Raw genomic sequence first — 15,427 nt, forward strand, 5'->3', positions numbered from 1 at the left:
TAACATGTATTGTCACTGCGTTCCTCGCCACGCCTTTCTACTTCCCTACAGAGAACATACTAACTCCTTATTTCTGAAATCGCAAATACTTCAACTTGCTGATATAATCTTTAAACAGCTAAAATAATGCATAAGGCTAAAAATAACCAATTAGCTAAAAATGTCATCCAATACTTCTCGACAAGAGTAGTACTCCGGTACGAGGTGCATTATTTAAAAAAACAAAACAAAACAAAAACCTTAAACTGTATTATGGAAAGCAGGAAGTGAACAAATGTAACAGTTAGTGATTGTAAAAGTACCAGATGGAGGGGTAGGATTTAATAAGCTTTGCTTCTTCCTACTCCTTTTGGACATGTGGAACTGGGAACTGATTATGGGATGCACTCAATTGTAATCTGATGCATGTTCAAATGAAATTAAACCATTACCATTACCATTACCATTACCATTACCATTACCATTACCATTACCATTTTGTTCATGATCTCGATGTGAGAGGTATTTGTCTATATTGCTCCAGAAATTTGTTTTAATTTCTAACTTTATTTCTTCACTTTGGTTGTAATCTAAACTGTCACGACACGACTACCCATCCCTTTCCATGCCGCTTATCCTCACTAGCGTCGCGGGTATGCTGTCTTTGGGCGAGAGGCAGGGTACACCCTGGCCAGCACCGCCAGCCAACATGTACTATATCAGTACATATAGTATAGAACATGTAACCTGCACACAGAGATGCCAAGCAGAGAATCGAACCCAGGTCTTCCCAATCTCCTGACTGTGTGTCCTACATACTACACACTCGGCCATCCTGTAATAAATAGGGATGCTCTAATCAATCAACCAGCCATGAATGGAATACAGCATTTTAATGTAATATGGCATTTGAAGCGCAAACACTTCCAGAGGGATCTGAAAACCAGTCTGTATCTGGTGTGACTGCTAATTTGCCTGAAATACTGTATACATGGATCCAGAACAACAAATTATCCAGGGCTCCAGCACCAGCAAAGCCAACAATTCGTGTGAGAAAAATGTTGGCAATTTCAAATAAAAAAATGCAATGTCATTATTTTTTTGTATCGAACTCTAAATGTTGTGTATCGTTGCACCTCTACTGTACAATAACCATGCTGCCTCATCAGCATCTGATAGAATGTGATATGTGAAGTGGCGAGATTATGAATCATGAATGATGAATCCTCACTACACAGATTTCTGAACAATATTTGTTAGAATCAGTAGCTTCAGCCCCCCTAAAATAAATAATTAGATATTTTTTTATTGATTTTTTTCCAATTATTTTTTTATTGATTTTTATTTTATTTTACAAAAAACATCTCTGACAAATTTCATATAATAGTGCAAAAGCAGGCTAATAAGCAAGCCAATAAGCAGACTAGTACTAGCCTCCTAATACTACTACTATTAGTAGTAATAATCAGAAGAATAATAATGATGATAGTAACATAGTAACAATAATAGGCTAATCAATAATATAATAATGATTATTATATAATTGATGGTTGCAGAGCTTGAATATCGGTTTTGCAGTGTAGATTGTGTGTACTTGTGTAAATTTAAAACAATTGAGTATCTCTACTAAATCCATCCAAAAGTGGGAAAGTTATATCCCGATTCTTGTTTGTTATTTGTTTTTTTTATTTGTCTACTATATTCATTCATATCTTGTCCGTCTCCAGGGGGCTAAGCCCCCATGCCCCTGTCCTCAGAACCTAGTGACGCCCTTGGCTAGAGTCATGCACATTTTTGTCCATAAAAAGTTTTCCATTTTTGAGTTCGGCTCATAAAAAATAGGAGCAAAAACAAAAGTGTTGCGGTTCTATTTTTGTTCAGTGTATGTAAAAATAATTTGAATATAAACAAACACAGAATGACAAAAAAACACACAATGTAAACAAGAAACGTAACAACAAATTAAATGTAATTAAAGTGTAACAACATCAGTAACAATATATGTCAATAATAGTGTAATGACGAATGTAACAACAGAACATGAAACATGACATGAGATCAGCAAACTGTAACACAAATGAACAATAATGACAGAATCTAATGTCAAAGAATATCAATCGAGTCCTCAAATAGAATCGATGGTATGGTTTGCGTTGAGGAAAGACAATGAGAAAATAATGAGATGCCTACCTTGAGCTCGTACTCCTCACGCGTGTCGCTTTCGCTGCGGACATCTTGCTTGAGGTCCATGTCATCTTTGAAGGGCTGAGTGGAGGGAGAGAGGGAGACAGAGGGCAGAAACTAAACCATCAAACAACAAACACACAAGACGGAGAGAGGGAGGGTGAGAAAGGAACCAAGGAGGACAGAGAGGAGAGGAGAACAGAGTTTCAGGTTTGTCATGGCAAGAGAGTCCAAGATGAGAAATGACGAGGGGTGTCCTAGGCAGGTCACGAGTTCACGAGACCAGATGATTCATGAGATTGGGTCTACAAGAACGAGACGAGACGAGTTTCAAACATTACTTTTAAGAAAAGCACAATAAAATATATATACCGTATTTTCTGGACTATAAGTCGCACAGAGCCAAAAATGCATAATTTCGGTAGAAAAAAAACATACATAAGTCGCACTGGAGTATAAGACACATTTTTTGCGGGTAACAAACTTGTCCATTTGCCCTGTACTGTGTCGTTCCACGAAATGGAGTTCCCAAACAAAGCACCTTACATGTTGCTGGCACTCTGTTTGCGCATATTTTTATTAGAAGCAGGCAATAATTGGAGGCTGTTTTTAATTTTAATTTTAATTTTAATTTTAATTTTAATTTTAATTTTAATTTTAATTTTAATTTTATGAATTAATTAATGAATTTTAATTTTATCAATTTTTTTTTAATTTAACAATAATTTTGACTGCATGAGAAAGCGTAAAGGAAAATCTTTGACATTTATCAACAAGTTTGGTCACAGATCTATAACTGCAAAAGCAGTATCGGCCACAAATATCGGCCCAAGCAAAATCAGCCATCGGCTGAGGGTGATGGAAAAAAATCGGTATCGGCATCGGCCCCAAAAAAAACATATCGGTCGATCCCTAGTTAGTACCCCATATTTCCACACAATAAGTAAGATATGGTAGAACCAGAGAGCAATAAAGAGTGTGGAGTGATTTCTGATTGAGAACAAATTTTGCTTTGTTCAATATTGAAATATTTCTGGCCACCTTATGTTGTATATTTGTAATATGAGGTTTCCAGCTCATATTTTCATCTATTGTGATCCCCAGAAATGTATTTTCCTTCCCCCTTTCAATGTCTGCACCGTCTATTTGTATTTGCTGGTGCGTGTCCTTTCTGCTGTTACCAAACAGCATGATTTTAGTTTTACTGAGGTTCAAGGACAATCTATTATCATCAAACCATCTTTTTAGTGTGACCAAAACAATAATAAAATAAATTCATCAAACATTATATTCTTACCTGTCAAACAAGTGAAAAAATAAATCGCTACTGCATAATAAAACGAAATAACTATCATAAATGTATCAACAAGTTTCGTCACAGATCTATAACTGAAGTAGTAACTGCTGTGATATGGGCATGTTGAGCAGTGAATTGTGAACACAAAATGTAGTTTTCATATGATTATTTTTTTGGCAAAATTCACCAACATTTTACCCCGGTTTTTGAGCACTGTCTCAAGTTTTGTACAATATTACACATAACAAACTCGTCCATTTGCCCTGTACTGCGTCGTTCCACGAAATGGAGTTCCGAAAAACAAAGCACCTTACATGTTGCCGGCACTCTGTTTGCGTATATTTTGAATGCAACTGCTAAATAACCCACCATGGGGGCAAATAATGTTGTAAATTGATAAAGAATGTGACTAATACTCTTGAATTCCATCTTACCAGGATGTACGAGAAGTTCCCATCCATTCATCATTTCTCATTATTTTGTATTGTTTTCTGCATGTAAAAATATACCGTATTTTCCGGACTATAAGTCGCTCTGGAGTATAGTAAGTCGCATAAGGCCAAAAAAAAATCATTAGGTAGAAAAAAACATACATAACTCGCACTGGAGTATAAGTCACATTTTTTGCGAGTAATTTATTTTACAAACTACTTAACCAAAACAGACATTACGTCCTCTTGGAAGTTGTAACAATAAAAGAATAGAGAACAGGCTGAATAGGTGTAAGATATGCTAACACAATGCTTATTCAGCTACAACAAAAATAAACATGAACACAAAAGGTGTCAAGTGTTTATGTAACATAAACACTTTTTTCATTTATAAGTCACTCTGGAGTATAAGTCGCAGGAACAGCCAACCTATGAAAAAAAGTGCGACTTATAGTCCAGAAAATACAGTAATTCTTCAGTGTTTTATTACTGTATATAAAGATTATATCTATATATAGTGAACAGAACTCGCACACAGCTTGGACACCAACATGGTGCCCTCCACTGCCAACGAATGCCGGTCATCCAGTCTGACGAATCCAACCACTCTGGTTCTACCATATATTACTTACTGTGTAGAAATATGGGCTAATAACTATAAAAGCAATCTTCACTCGCTAAATGTACTGCAAAAAAAGGTCAGTAAGGATAATTCATTCAAAAAAGTGCGACTTATAGTCCGGAAAATACGGTATATGTTACACTCTTCTACACTCTGTGTGTATGTTACTGGCCCCGCCTCCACCCACCGAGACAAAGAGACTGTATGACTGATAAAATGGCTCACTTCTTTCATGCCGTGGTTCTATGGAACAAAGTGCTGAAACCAATGCAGAGTGAAACCTCTTCCTGCCTGCTTGGAGACGAGGAAAACAGACACGCATGCACATGGCAATGTAGTGAAGGCAGCACAACTATTAAGTTCATTTTCATTTCAGTTTTAATCTCGCAAGACCTTGTGACACCCTTAGAAACGCTAGTGCTTTGTGTCTTCGGCACATCCTTGACTAAACATTGAGTGTGTGATGATTTTTAGAGTGCAATTTCATTCATTCATTCATTTTCTACCGCTTTTCCTCACGAGGGTCGCGGGGGATGCTGGAGCCTATCCCAGCTGTCTTTGGGCGAGAGGGCCAGCCAATCACAGGGCACATATAGACAAACAACCATTCACATTCACATTCATACCTATGGACAATTTGGAGTCGCCTAGCATGTTTTTTGGAATGTGGGAGGAAACTGGAGTCCCCGGAGAAAACCCACGCATGCACAGGGAGAACATGCAAACTCCACACAGAGATGGCCGAGGGTGGGGAAAGACAAAATAAGAAGCCAAAAAGTTACCACTTCCACAAAAAATAGGAGGAGAACTCATTCATTCATTTATTCATTTTCTACCGCCTATCCTCACGAAGGTTGCGGGGGTGCTGGAGCCTATCCCAGCTGTCTTTGGGCGAGAGGCAGGGTACACCCTGGACTGGTGGCCAGCCAATCACAGGGCACATATAGACAAACAACCATTCACACTCACATTCATACCTATGGACAATTTGGAGTGGCCAATTAACCTAGCATGTTTTTGGAATGTGAGAGGAAACCGGAGTACCCGGAGAAAACCCACACATGCACGGGGAGAACATGCAAACTCCACACAGAGATAGCCGAGGGTGGAAATGAACTTGGGTCTCCTAGCTGTGAAGTCTGCGCTAACCACTTGACCACTGTGCAGCCCGAGTGCAATTTCAGGATGCTGAAAAATTCCAGTTTTTCTTTTTTAAGTCCCACTAGAGGTAACTAGAGGTAACTGTGGAATCGTCGTACACCATTTTGTGTTTGTTTGGATTTATTCACTGACTTTACTGAGTATGTGTTTGTATGCGTCTTCCCCAGTAACCTTGTCACCCTCGGTCACAGTCGTCCTGCATTGATCAGACCACTGACCCGTACACTTCCTCTCCATCCGCTGACTCAGACGGGTGTCTACTTACGGAGTACATGGCCTTGACCATCCGGGTTGCTGTGGAGACGTTGGCCGCCTCTTCCTCCAGACTGTGGCTTTCCTTGTTGACTGTCTCGACTTTGATGTCTGGTTTACCAAGGGTGACCCCCCTGCGACCTGGAAGACAAGAGTACTGTTATAAAGGGGTCTTTTTTCGAGGTTAAAAAAATTCAATCTCAATCTGCATGAGGTTTTTGCAACTTGTATGAAACTTTATTGATCATCAAAAAGGCACAGGCTTTATAAATCCATGTGCTATCTATTTATCATTAGTTTATTTACAGTAATTTATATGTTAAAAAGGAAAACTCCACTTTTTGGAAATTTTTGCCTATCATTCAAAATCCTCATGTGAAACATGAACACATATTTATTTATGGGGTAGTGACAAAAAATACCCACACCAAAAGTATTAAAACCAACATTTTCATGGATGAGGAAGCCTAAAAAGGTAACCAAGACATGAGAACCAAATTAGATGGCAACTTATTGTTTTTAGTGTATTTTATAGCTAATTTAATACATGGGTCAAAACCGACCCGGTAACATAAGAGATGATACCAGAAAGCTAACACAAGAGGAAGGTTAATGCATGATCAAAGCATGTATATCATGTATATCATGTATATATCTACAATTTTAGAGGGCATCCTAGTCGAAATGGTCAATGATGTGCATTGTTTGCAAGCTCATATTGACCCGTTTTGTGCACATAGAAGGGGAAGAAATACTGTATGGGTTCATGTTTTATATAAGAATTGTAGATGATGGGCAGAATCCCCCCCAAAAATGCAGTTTTCATTCCAAGGCAAAACATGATAGTGTAAAAACATTTTGGACACCCTAATTTAAAGCACAGTAAGGTTATTGTTTATGTCTTTTCGAAAAGCAATAATGTCTTGTGTTGATTTCGTTCTGAAAATTCCGAGTGAACATATTTGGGATCAAACAAATGCACCATGCCTGCAAGGATTTAGACTCCTGACCTGAGAAGTCTTGTTTTCTGGATTGCATCGCCTTGTGTACTGCTCACTTTCAAAGGCGATAGTCAATATTTGTCAATATCAACACGGATTTTCCCAAACAAAAGACAAAGTCTGTGGCTGTCCCTTAAACCCACAGACAGCTTGGCAATCTCTTGTGTACTTCCAAATATGGAGTTATCATCACTAAAGCAGAATATGTATATATATATATATATATATATATATATATATATATATTCATTCATTCATTTTCTACTGCTTTTCCTCACGAGGGTCGCGGGGGTTGCTGGAGCCTATCCCAGCTGTCTTACCAGCTGTGTACCAGTCCAGGGTGGCCAGCCAATCACAGGGCACATATAGACAAACAACCATTCACACTCACATTCATACCTATGGACAATTTGAGTCGGAGTCGGCAATTAACCTAGCATGTTTTTGGAATGTGGGAGGAAACCGGAGTACCCGGAGAAAACCCACGCATGCACGGGGAGAACATGCAAACTCCACACAGAGATGGCCGAGGGTGGAATTGAACCCTGTGAGGTCTGCGCGCTAACCACTAGACCACCGTGCCGCCATATATATATATATATATATATATATATATATATATACACACATATATATATACATATATCTATATATATCCTTGAGGATCCTGTCAGTCAACTTCATTGTCTTTCCTTATTCTTTCTTTGCCACGAGTGACACGTTTAGCCTCACGTTTAGCCACCGCGTTGCCACGCATAAGAGGGTGCATAAACGGGAATTGGATTGCCGCGGGCCGTGTGCATAACGTGGAAATTCATCAGTGAAACAACGTTCACCTTTCAACGCTCCGTTTTATGGACTTAATGCAACGTATGAGCGGCATATCAATATCATTATTGCAAGGAAGGAATCACATAGCACCGTGCAGGGAGAATAAACCGGGTAACGTTCAAGTGGGTGTTTTGAGGCATGTTGCCATGTTGTATGAATATTCATTAATCTCATTTGAATAAAATGCCGTGCAGCTGGCATATGTTGTTCTATTCAAATTGCCGAGCAGCTGAATGACAGATAGGAAGACTTGCATGCAGCATGTGTCTTTGTGTGTGTGTGTGTGCGCGCACTCACTGCCTTTGCGTTGGCGGTAGAGGAAGAAGGCGAGGGCCAGCAGCAACATGAGCAGCAGGATGGATGAGCCCACCGTACCGCCGGCGATGACTCCCACTGGAACAATATCTGAAACGCACATAAGCAAAGGAGGGGCGGCATCACTGTCAACGCCGTTCAGTGGCTAAGTCCTGTTGTCTCTCGGACGTGTTTTTGGCTCAGACAGGCGATGAACATACACTAAATTACGGGGAAAATCCCGGCTTTTGAAGTTGTTTGTGGAGAGTCAGCTGGAAGAATAAGAAGTCGGGAGGACTGACAGAGCGTGAAGGCATCATCTTAGCGATGAAACATGACATGCCATGCTGGGAAAAAGCAACCATCAAGAATGGACTTTGAACAGTCTATCAGGACTCCCGCTGAGGCAGATGCCTTTTGTTGCCTCAAGGCAATTTTACTTGCATCTCATTGAGATATTTTTGGGTACTTTTCACAACAGCAATATTGGTGAACACCTTCTATTCAATTAACCGCATGCATGTGATTGGTCTACAAAAGCAAATAACTGCTGGGTGTTAATAGGCATTAACAGCTGAAGCTTTGGGCAGCCCACTGATGGAGTCTTTAACTCCGCAAGGTGTTTTTGATGGCTCACGAGCAGCACACTTTAAAATGTTGCTTTGGCGATGTTATACGTGCTACTGTCATACTTGCCACACTTGCAAACGAGCTCACCAGCGCTATTGATGCAGGCGGAATAATGTGCTCTTTACCGCTATTACAACATTGGCTCTGTTGTTGGAATGTAACCTGGGTTCATATCCCAGCTGTCTTCGGGCGAATGGTGGGGTACACCCTGGACTGGTGGCCAGCCAATCACAGGGCACATATAGGCAAACAACCATTCACACTCACATTCATACCTATGGACAATTTGGAGTCGCTAATTAACCTAGCATGTTTTTGGAATGTGGGAGGAAAACGGAGAAAACCCACGCATGCACGGGGAGAACATGCAACCTCCACACATAGATGGCCGAGGGTGGAATCGAACACCGGTTTCCTAGCTGTGAGGTCTGAGTGCTAACCACTCGACCGCCGTATAGCCTGTAAATCCAATTAAACTCCAATATTAAAAATACCATTTATAGAGATTAATTACCGTATTTTCCGCACTATAAGTCACACTTTTTTTCATAGGTTGGCTGTTCCTGCGACTTATACTCCAGAGCGACTTATAAATGAAAAAAGTGTTTATGTTCCATAAACACTGGACACCTTTTGTGTTCATGTTTATTTTTGGTGTAGCTGAATAACCATTGTGTTAGCATATCTTACACCTATTCAGCCTGTTCTCTATTCTTTTATTGTTACAACTTGCCTTCCAAGAGGACGTAATGTCTGTTTTGGTCATAAAATAAATTACCCGCAAAAAATACGACTCCAGTGTGAAAATATGGTATAGTTTTACATGCAGAAAACAATACAAAATAATGAGAAATAATGAATGGATGCAAAGTTCTCGTACAGGACTACGTTATGCTAGCCATAGCATTTCAGTATGTGGAATCAAACTATTGAATGGATTGAGTAAGGACCTCAAACAATGCACAACGATGAGCCAATTCAAGAAACAATACAAGCAGTTGATGTTTGCTAAATACAATTGTGAAGAGTCCAAAAAAAAACCTTAAACTGTATTATGAAAGCAGGAAGTGAACAAATGTAATAGTTAGTGATTGTAAAAGTACCAGATGGAGGGGTGGGATTTAATAAGCTTTGCTTCTTCCTACTCCTTTTGGACATGTGGAACTGTGAACTGATTATGTGATGCATTCAATTGTAATCTGATGCATGTTCAAATGAAATTAAACCATTACCATTACCATTACCATTGAAATTAGAACAACTTCAAAATCAACCAGCTTGTGCTCCACTATGGAGATGATTGGCCTCTTCCCTACCTGTCTCCTCCAGGGTGATGATCATGGTGCGGGGGCCAAAGGAGTTCCAGGCGGTGCAGTTGTACGGTGAGTGGAAGTCTGACTCCATGACGTTGTTGATGGTGAGGGTGGAGAGGACGGCCCCGCCCTGCAAAGGGGGCTTACTCTGCTCCACCGTGTACCTCTCCATCAGGGTGCCTTTCTCCTTCTCCCACACGTTCTCCTTCCACGCCCACACCTGGAAAAACACAGCATGAACACCAAACACATGAAAAATCATTGTGTTTTAAAAACAACAATACTGTAAATAAATAAATTCTTGGCATAAAACGATTGTGTTCTGTTATGATATAAGCTCACTGAAGCCGCAAAGGTTTTTTTTTGATGCTTCACACTTGTGGTTCTTCCTGACTGCGACAGCATTTCCACCTCCTGTGTACCGGCTTCAAACACTGCTGCTTCATGTCAAACTTGGCTTGTCGCTTGTGGTGAACAAACGGCGTCGTGACTGCGATTGTGTTTGCTTCATCCGAACTTGATATTCGCAGCAGTTGACTGCTGATGGAAGTGAAAATGAGCGCTGAGAAGGTGGAATGAATATGAAATGCGTTCTTATAAATATCTGCAGTGCAACCTGTTGCCTTGAGAACAATTCCGTTTTTCATTCATTCATCCATTCATTTTCTACCGCTTTTTCCTCACGAGGGTCGCGGGGGGTGCTGGAGCCTAGACACACGAGACACATGCTAACTCGCAAACTAGAGAGCTAGCGACCTAAACTTCAAGTTATTTCCTTTAAACTTAAATAGCCAAAAACTTACCACTTCCACACGGATAGGGAGGATAACTATTAACAGTTATTTAACCTTTAACATGAACATTAATCAAACATAATAATTTTTTCTGGGTACATGATACCATACAGCATATCAAACTTACGCGGGCCGCACTAACATTAAACTTTCATATCAAGGCGGGGCCCTCAAACTAGTGTCCTGCGGGCTGCATTTGGCCCACAGGCCACGTGTTTGATGCTTTTTCCTCACAAGGGTCGTGGGGGTGCGGGAGCCTATCCCAGCTGTCTTCGGGCGAGAGGCGGGGTACACCCTGGACTGGTGGCCAGCCAATCACAGGGCACATATAGACAAACAACCATTCACACTCACATTCATACCTATGGACAATTTGGAGTGGCCAATTAACCTAGCATGTTTTTGGAATGTGGGAGGAAACCGGAGTACCCGGAGAAAACCCACGTATGCACGGGGAGAACATGCAAACTCCAAACAGAGATCGCCGAGGGTGGGATTGAACCTTGGTCCAATTCCGTTTTTAAAATACAATTTCATGGTCATTTTACCATCATTTGCAAGTATTGTACTTCACATTTTTGATGTTGCTTTAGCTCAAATATACTTCCATTTAAGTTAAGATCGTCATGTCATGCTTATTAACGACTCTAATTTAATTGTAATACTTGAAGACATCTCTAAGCGTGTCTCTACTTCCGTTAACAACAACCACAAAAAGTAAGCAAAGGATTCTGCGTGAGCATAATGAAGATTCAGTCTCCACTGTGTTTAATTTGGCGTATTTCTATATCTAAATTCCACTCCTTTACCGCAACCATCATGGAATCCCCCCTCAGGGATCAATAATGCAAATTCCCATCGATGTTATCGGGAGGAGTATAACACATGCAAATATTCGGCAAGAAGGCTGGGGTGAGAAGGAAAAAATGAAAGCTTGACTGTAATACATCCTTATCCTTTTCTTATACTATTATAAAATTGGTAACCTGGTTCATGATAAACACAGGAAGTCAACAGACTATCAGTAAATGAGATCTGCTTCCTTTTCAGACATATTCAATTGTTAATTTAATTTTTAGTTAATTAATTTATTGATAGGCTTCACAGCTAGGAGACCAGGGTTCAATTCCACCCTCGGCCATCTCTGTGTGGAGTTTGCATGTTCTCCCCGTGCATGCGTGGGTTTTCGCCGGGTACTCCGGTTTCCTCCCACATTCCAAAAACATGCTAGGTTAATTGGCGACTCCAAATTGTCCATAGGTATGAATGTGAGTGTGAATGGTTGTTTGTCTATATGTGCCCTGTGATTGGCTGGCGACCAGTCCAGGGTGTACCCCGCCTCTCGCCCGAAGACAGCTGGGATAGGCTCCAGCACCCCCCGCGACCCTCGTGAGGAAAAAGCGGTAGAAAATGAATGAATGAATAATTTATTGTTAGGCTTCACAGCTAGGAGACCAGGGTTCAATTCCACCCTCGGCCATCTCTGTGTGGAGTTTGCATGTTCTCCCCGTGCATGCGTGGGTTTTCTCCGGGTACTCCGGTTTCCTCCCACATTCCAAAAACATGCTAGGTTAATTGGCGACTTCAAGGGTGTGCCCCGCCTCTCGCCCGAAGACAGCTGGGATAGGCTCCAGCACCCCCGCGACCCTTGTGAGGATAAGCAGTAGAAAATTAATGAATAATTTAATGTAATTTAATTTAATTTAATTTAGTCTGTAAAATTAAACAGACAAAAATAAATAAATAAATAAATAAATAAATACAAAATATTAATAAATGGTTGTTTGTCTATATGTGGCCTGTGATTGGCTGGCGACCAGTCCAGGGTGTACCCCGCCTCTTGCCCAAGGATGGCTGGGATAGGCTCCAGCACCCCCGCGAGGATAAGTGGTAGAAAATGAATGAATGAATGAATATTAATAAAACAATAAAATAAAATAAAAAAATAAGTATTAATGTTTGAACATTGAACTGTAAAAATCTATATAAAAATATGGTCTACCGTGGCACCACACTGCATGTCGCCTGTTACACCATACCGTGACATCACTTTACTGCTCTTACTGGTTCCTCCTCAGTAGACACTTGCCTCCTACTCATTATCTCTCTCTCTCCCCTCAGGCCCTGGTTCGCCCTGATGGGAGGAGCTACCCGGCCAGCCACAGGTGTTCTCAATCACCTCCTCTCCCATTTGGGGCACACCTGTGGCAGCAGGAGGGCGTCGTAGTATTGTTCCTCATGGAAGCACGCCACATGCTAGCCTGACCTAACCTTCCACCACCTTTTTGTCTTTTTTCTCCTGCAGCTCGACGCCTTCCTGCCCGCCAGGTAGCTGCTCCCTACCTGCGTTCAGTGGTCGTTATATCCCAGTTTTGTGTGACCTCACTAGCCTTTACTGTTTTTTCTTTTTGCACCATTTTTGTTGTTGCTATACTACTTGCTTGAGGAGCAATGAAGACTAACTTTTTTTATATGCAACCACCTCCTGCCTGCGTGCATCATTTGGGCCCAATCCTCTCCCCTGGTGTGACAGTCGCCAACAATATGATATAATATTGCAGAAAGATTTATTATACACAGTGACATTCTACAGTCTGTGGTATCTACTGTTTTCATCCATAGCGTCATTATTCTAGAAATGTCATACGGGAGGCGGTTGCAGTACTGCTGCATACTGAAGGGATCAGTCAGGCGTGAGCTGGAAGGTGCTTGTCAATGATGTTCTCCTATAGCGGTAAAGCCAGTGTTTTTAGTTTTTTAACAGAAAGTCAAATAGATTCAAGATATTTTTATGCTAGGGCTGCACGGCGGTCGAGTGGTTAGCGTGCAGACCTCACAGCGAGGAGTTCAGTTCCACCCTCGGCCATCTCTGTGTGGAGTTTGCATGTTCTCCTAGCTGTGAGGTCTGCGCGCTAACCACTCGATCGCCGTGCAGCCCTAGAGTGGGTCATTGATTAAAAAAATAATAATGAATAAATACAATGGTGCCTTGGTTAGAGTCATTAATCCGTACCAGAAAGTCAGACTCAAACCAAAACAAACTCTAACCCAAGAAAAAATTCCCATGGAAAATAATGTAAATCCAATGAATCTGTTCCATACATCCCAATATTTATAGTTTTACATGCGGAAAATGAGGTGGTTAGCGCGCAGACCTCACAGCTAGGAGACCCAAGTTCAATTCCACCCTCGGCCATCTCTGTGTGGACTCTCTCCCAGTGCATGCGTGGGTTTTCTCCGGGTACTCCGGATTCTGCCCACATTCCAAAAACATGCTAGATTAATTAGCGACTCCAAACTGTCCATAGGTATGAATGTGGGTGTGAATGGTTGTTTGTCTATATGTGCCCTGTGATTGGCTGGCCACCAGTCCAGGGTGTACCCCGACTCTCACCCGAAGACATCTGGGATAGGCTCCAGCACCCCCCCTGACCCTCGTGAGAAAAATAGAAAATGAATGAATGAATATTTTTATGCTCTGTTGAATGAATTAATGATAATGGATGATTATGTACAGTACCCAAACTCACCAGGAAGTGATCAAGTTTTCCTGCCATGTACGTCATATACAGTTAAAGGGACAGAAATGTTTTCCAGTTAATTATATAATTAAAGAGGACTAAATTATTTGAAATCAATTTGAACACATATTTTGAAACAAAAGTTAATTATCTTCTAAGTTTTGTTATCCTCCTGTATGATCATTAAAAAAAATATATATAAAATATGGTCATATCACCTCGTAATTCGGTACGAGGTACATTATTAAAAAAAAAAGAACATAAACTGTATTATGGAAAGCAGGAAGTGAACAAATGTAACAGTACTGATTGTAAAAGTACCAGATGGAGGGGTAGGATTTAATAAGCTTTGCTTCTTCCTACTCCTTTTGGACATGTGGAACTGTGAACTGATTATGGGATGCACTCAATTGTAATCTGATGCATGTTCAAATGAAATTAAACAATTACTATAACTTTAGACCTCCAACTGCCACTCACATACGGGCGAGTGTCCAGCGCTAGCCACATTAGCTGCCGCCTGACTGATAATCATATCGCACGCCTCGAAATTTCACCACACCAAAAACTAAACTAAACTAAAGCTTTTTAAAGGGCGAGATTTTTTTCGTGGCTCACAAATGACAGGGAATTCCCACATGGCAGACATGATTGTTTTGGTTTTGGCTTTTTCGATTTAAACCCTGACTGAGCTCGGTGCAAAAGGAGGATTTAGAGGTTTTAAATATAGATGTTAGTGATATCAAATATATATAGGAACATACATGGGCTGCAAAGGGCTAATGCACCTTTTAACCTCTTGAAAAATAAAACTCTGTGCAAATTAGCCACAACTGTGGTTACTAGGTCGGACTCATACCATCCATCTTTTGCAGTTGTTGCCTGCTTGTGCCACCGGCGGCACGTTTTGGTTCCCTGGAGACATATGTCAGTCTATGGGCCACACTACTAAAGAGAAACCAGCACACACACACTCACACACACACACACACACACACACACACACACACACACACACACACACAAACCTCATAAATTCCTGGAGATTTAAACTCTCGATTTACTTTATGGCGACTTGTGTCTTGTCTCCAAAAGAGGCGAGTCCACAATGTGCACA

The 15,427-nt window shown here is 40.8% G+C and overlaps 1 protein-coding gene across 2 annotated transcripts in view; it reads right to left on the reverse strand.

The window, feature by feature from the left end:
* kirrel1b (kirre like nephrin family adhesion molecule 1b) overlaps window positions 1–15,427 on the reverse strand; it is an 88,671-nt gene that overhangs the window by 3,192 nt on the left and 70,052 nt on the right. Inside the window, exons 11-14 of one of the 2 annotated variants that reach the window (XM_058069917.1) lie at window positions 9,999–10,215; window positions 8,056–8,163; window positions 5,940–6,067; window positions 2,170–2,244 (exon numbers count right to left, since the gene is read on the reverse strand). In XM_058069917.1, the coding sequence (XP_057925900.1) occupies window positions 2,170–2,244; window positions 5,940–6,067; window positions 8,056–8,163; window positions 9,999–10,215 (528 nt within the window). Of the gene's footprint in view, window positions 1–2,169; window positions 2,281–5,939; window positions 6,068–8,055; window positions 8,164–9,998; window positions 10,216–15,427 lie in introns of both variants that reach the window. The other variant, XM_058069909.1, reaches the window with a different exon arrangement.

Source organism: Doryrhamphus excisus, chromosome 1 (genome assembly GCF_030265055.1).
Source record: "Doryrhamphus excisus isolate RoL2022-K1 chromosome 1, RoL_Dexc_1.0, whole genome shotgun sequence".
Classification (NCBI taxonomy): Eukaryota; Metazoa; Chordata; class Actinopteri; order Syngnathiformes; family Syngnathidae; genus Doryrhamphus; species Doryrhamphus excisus.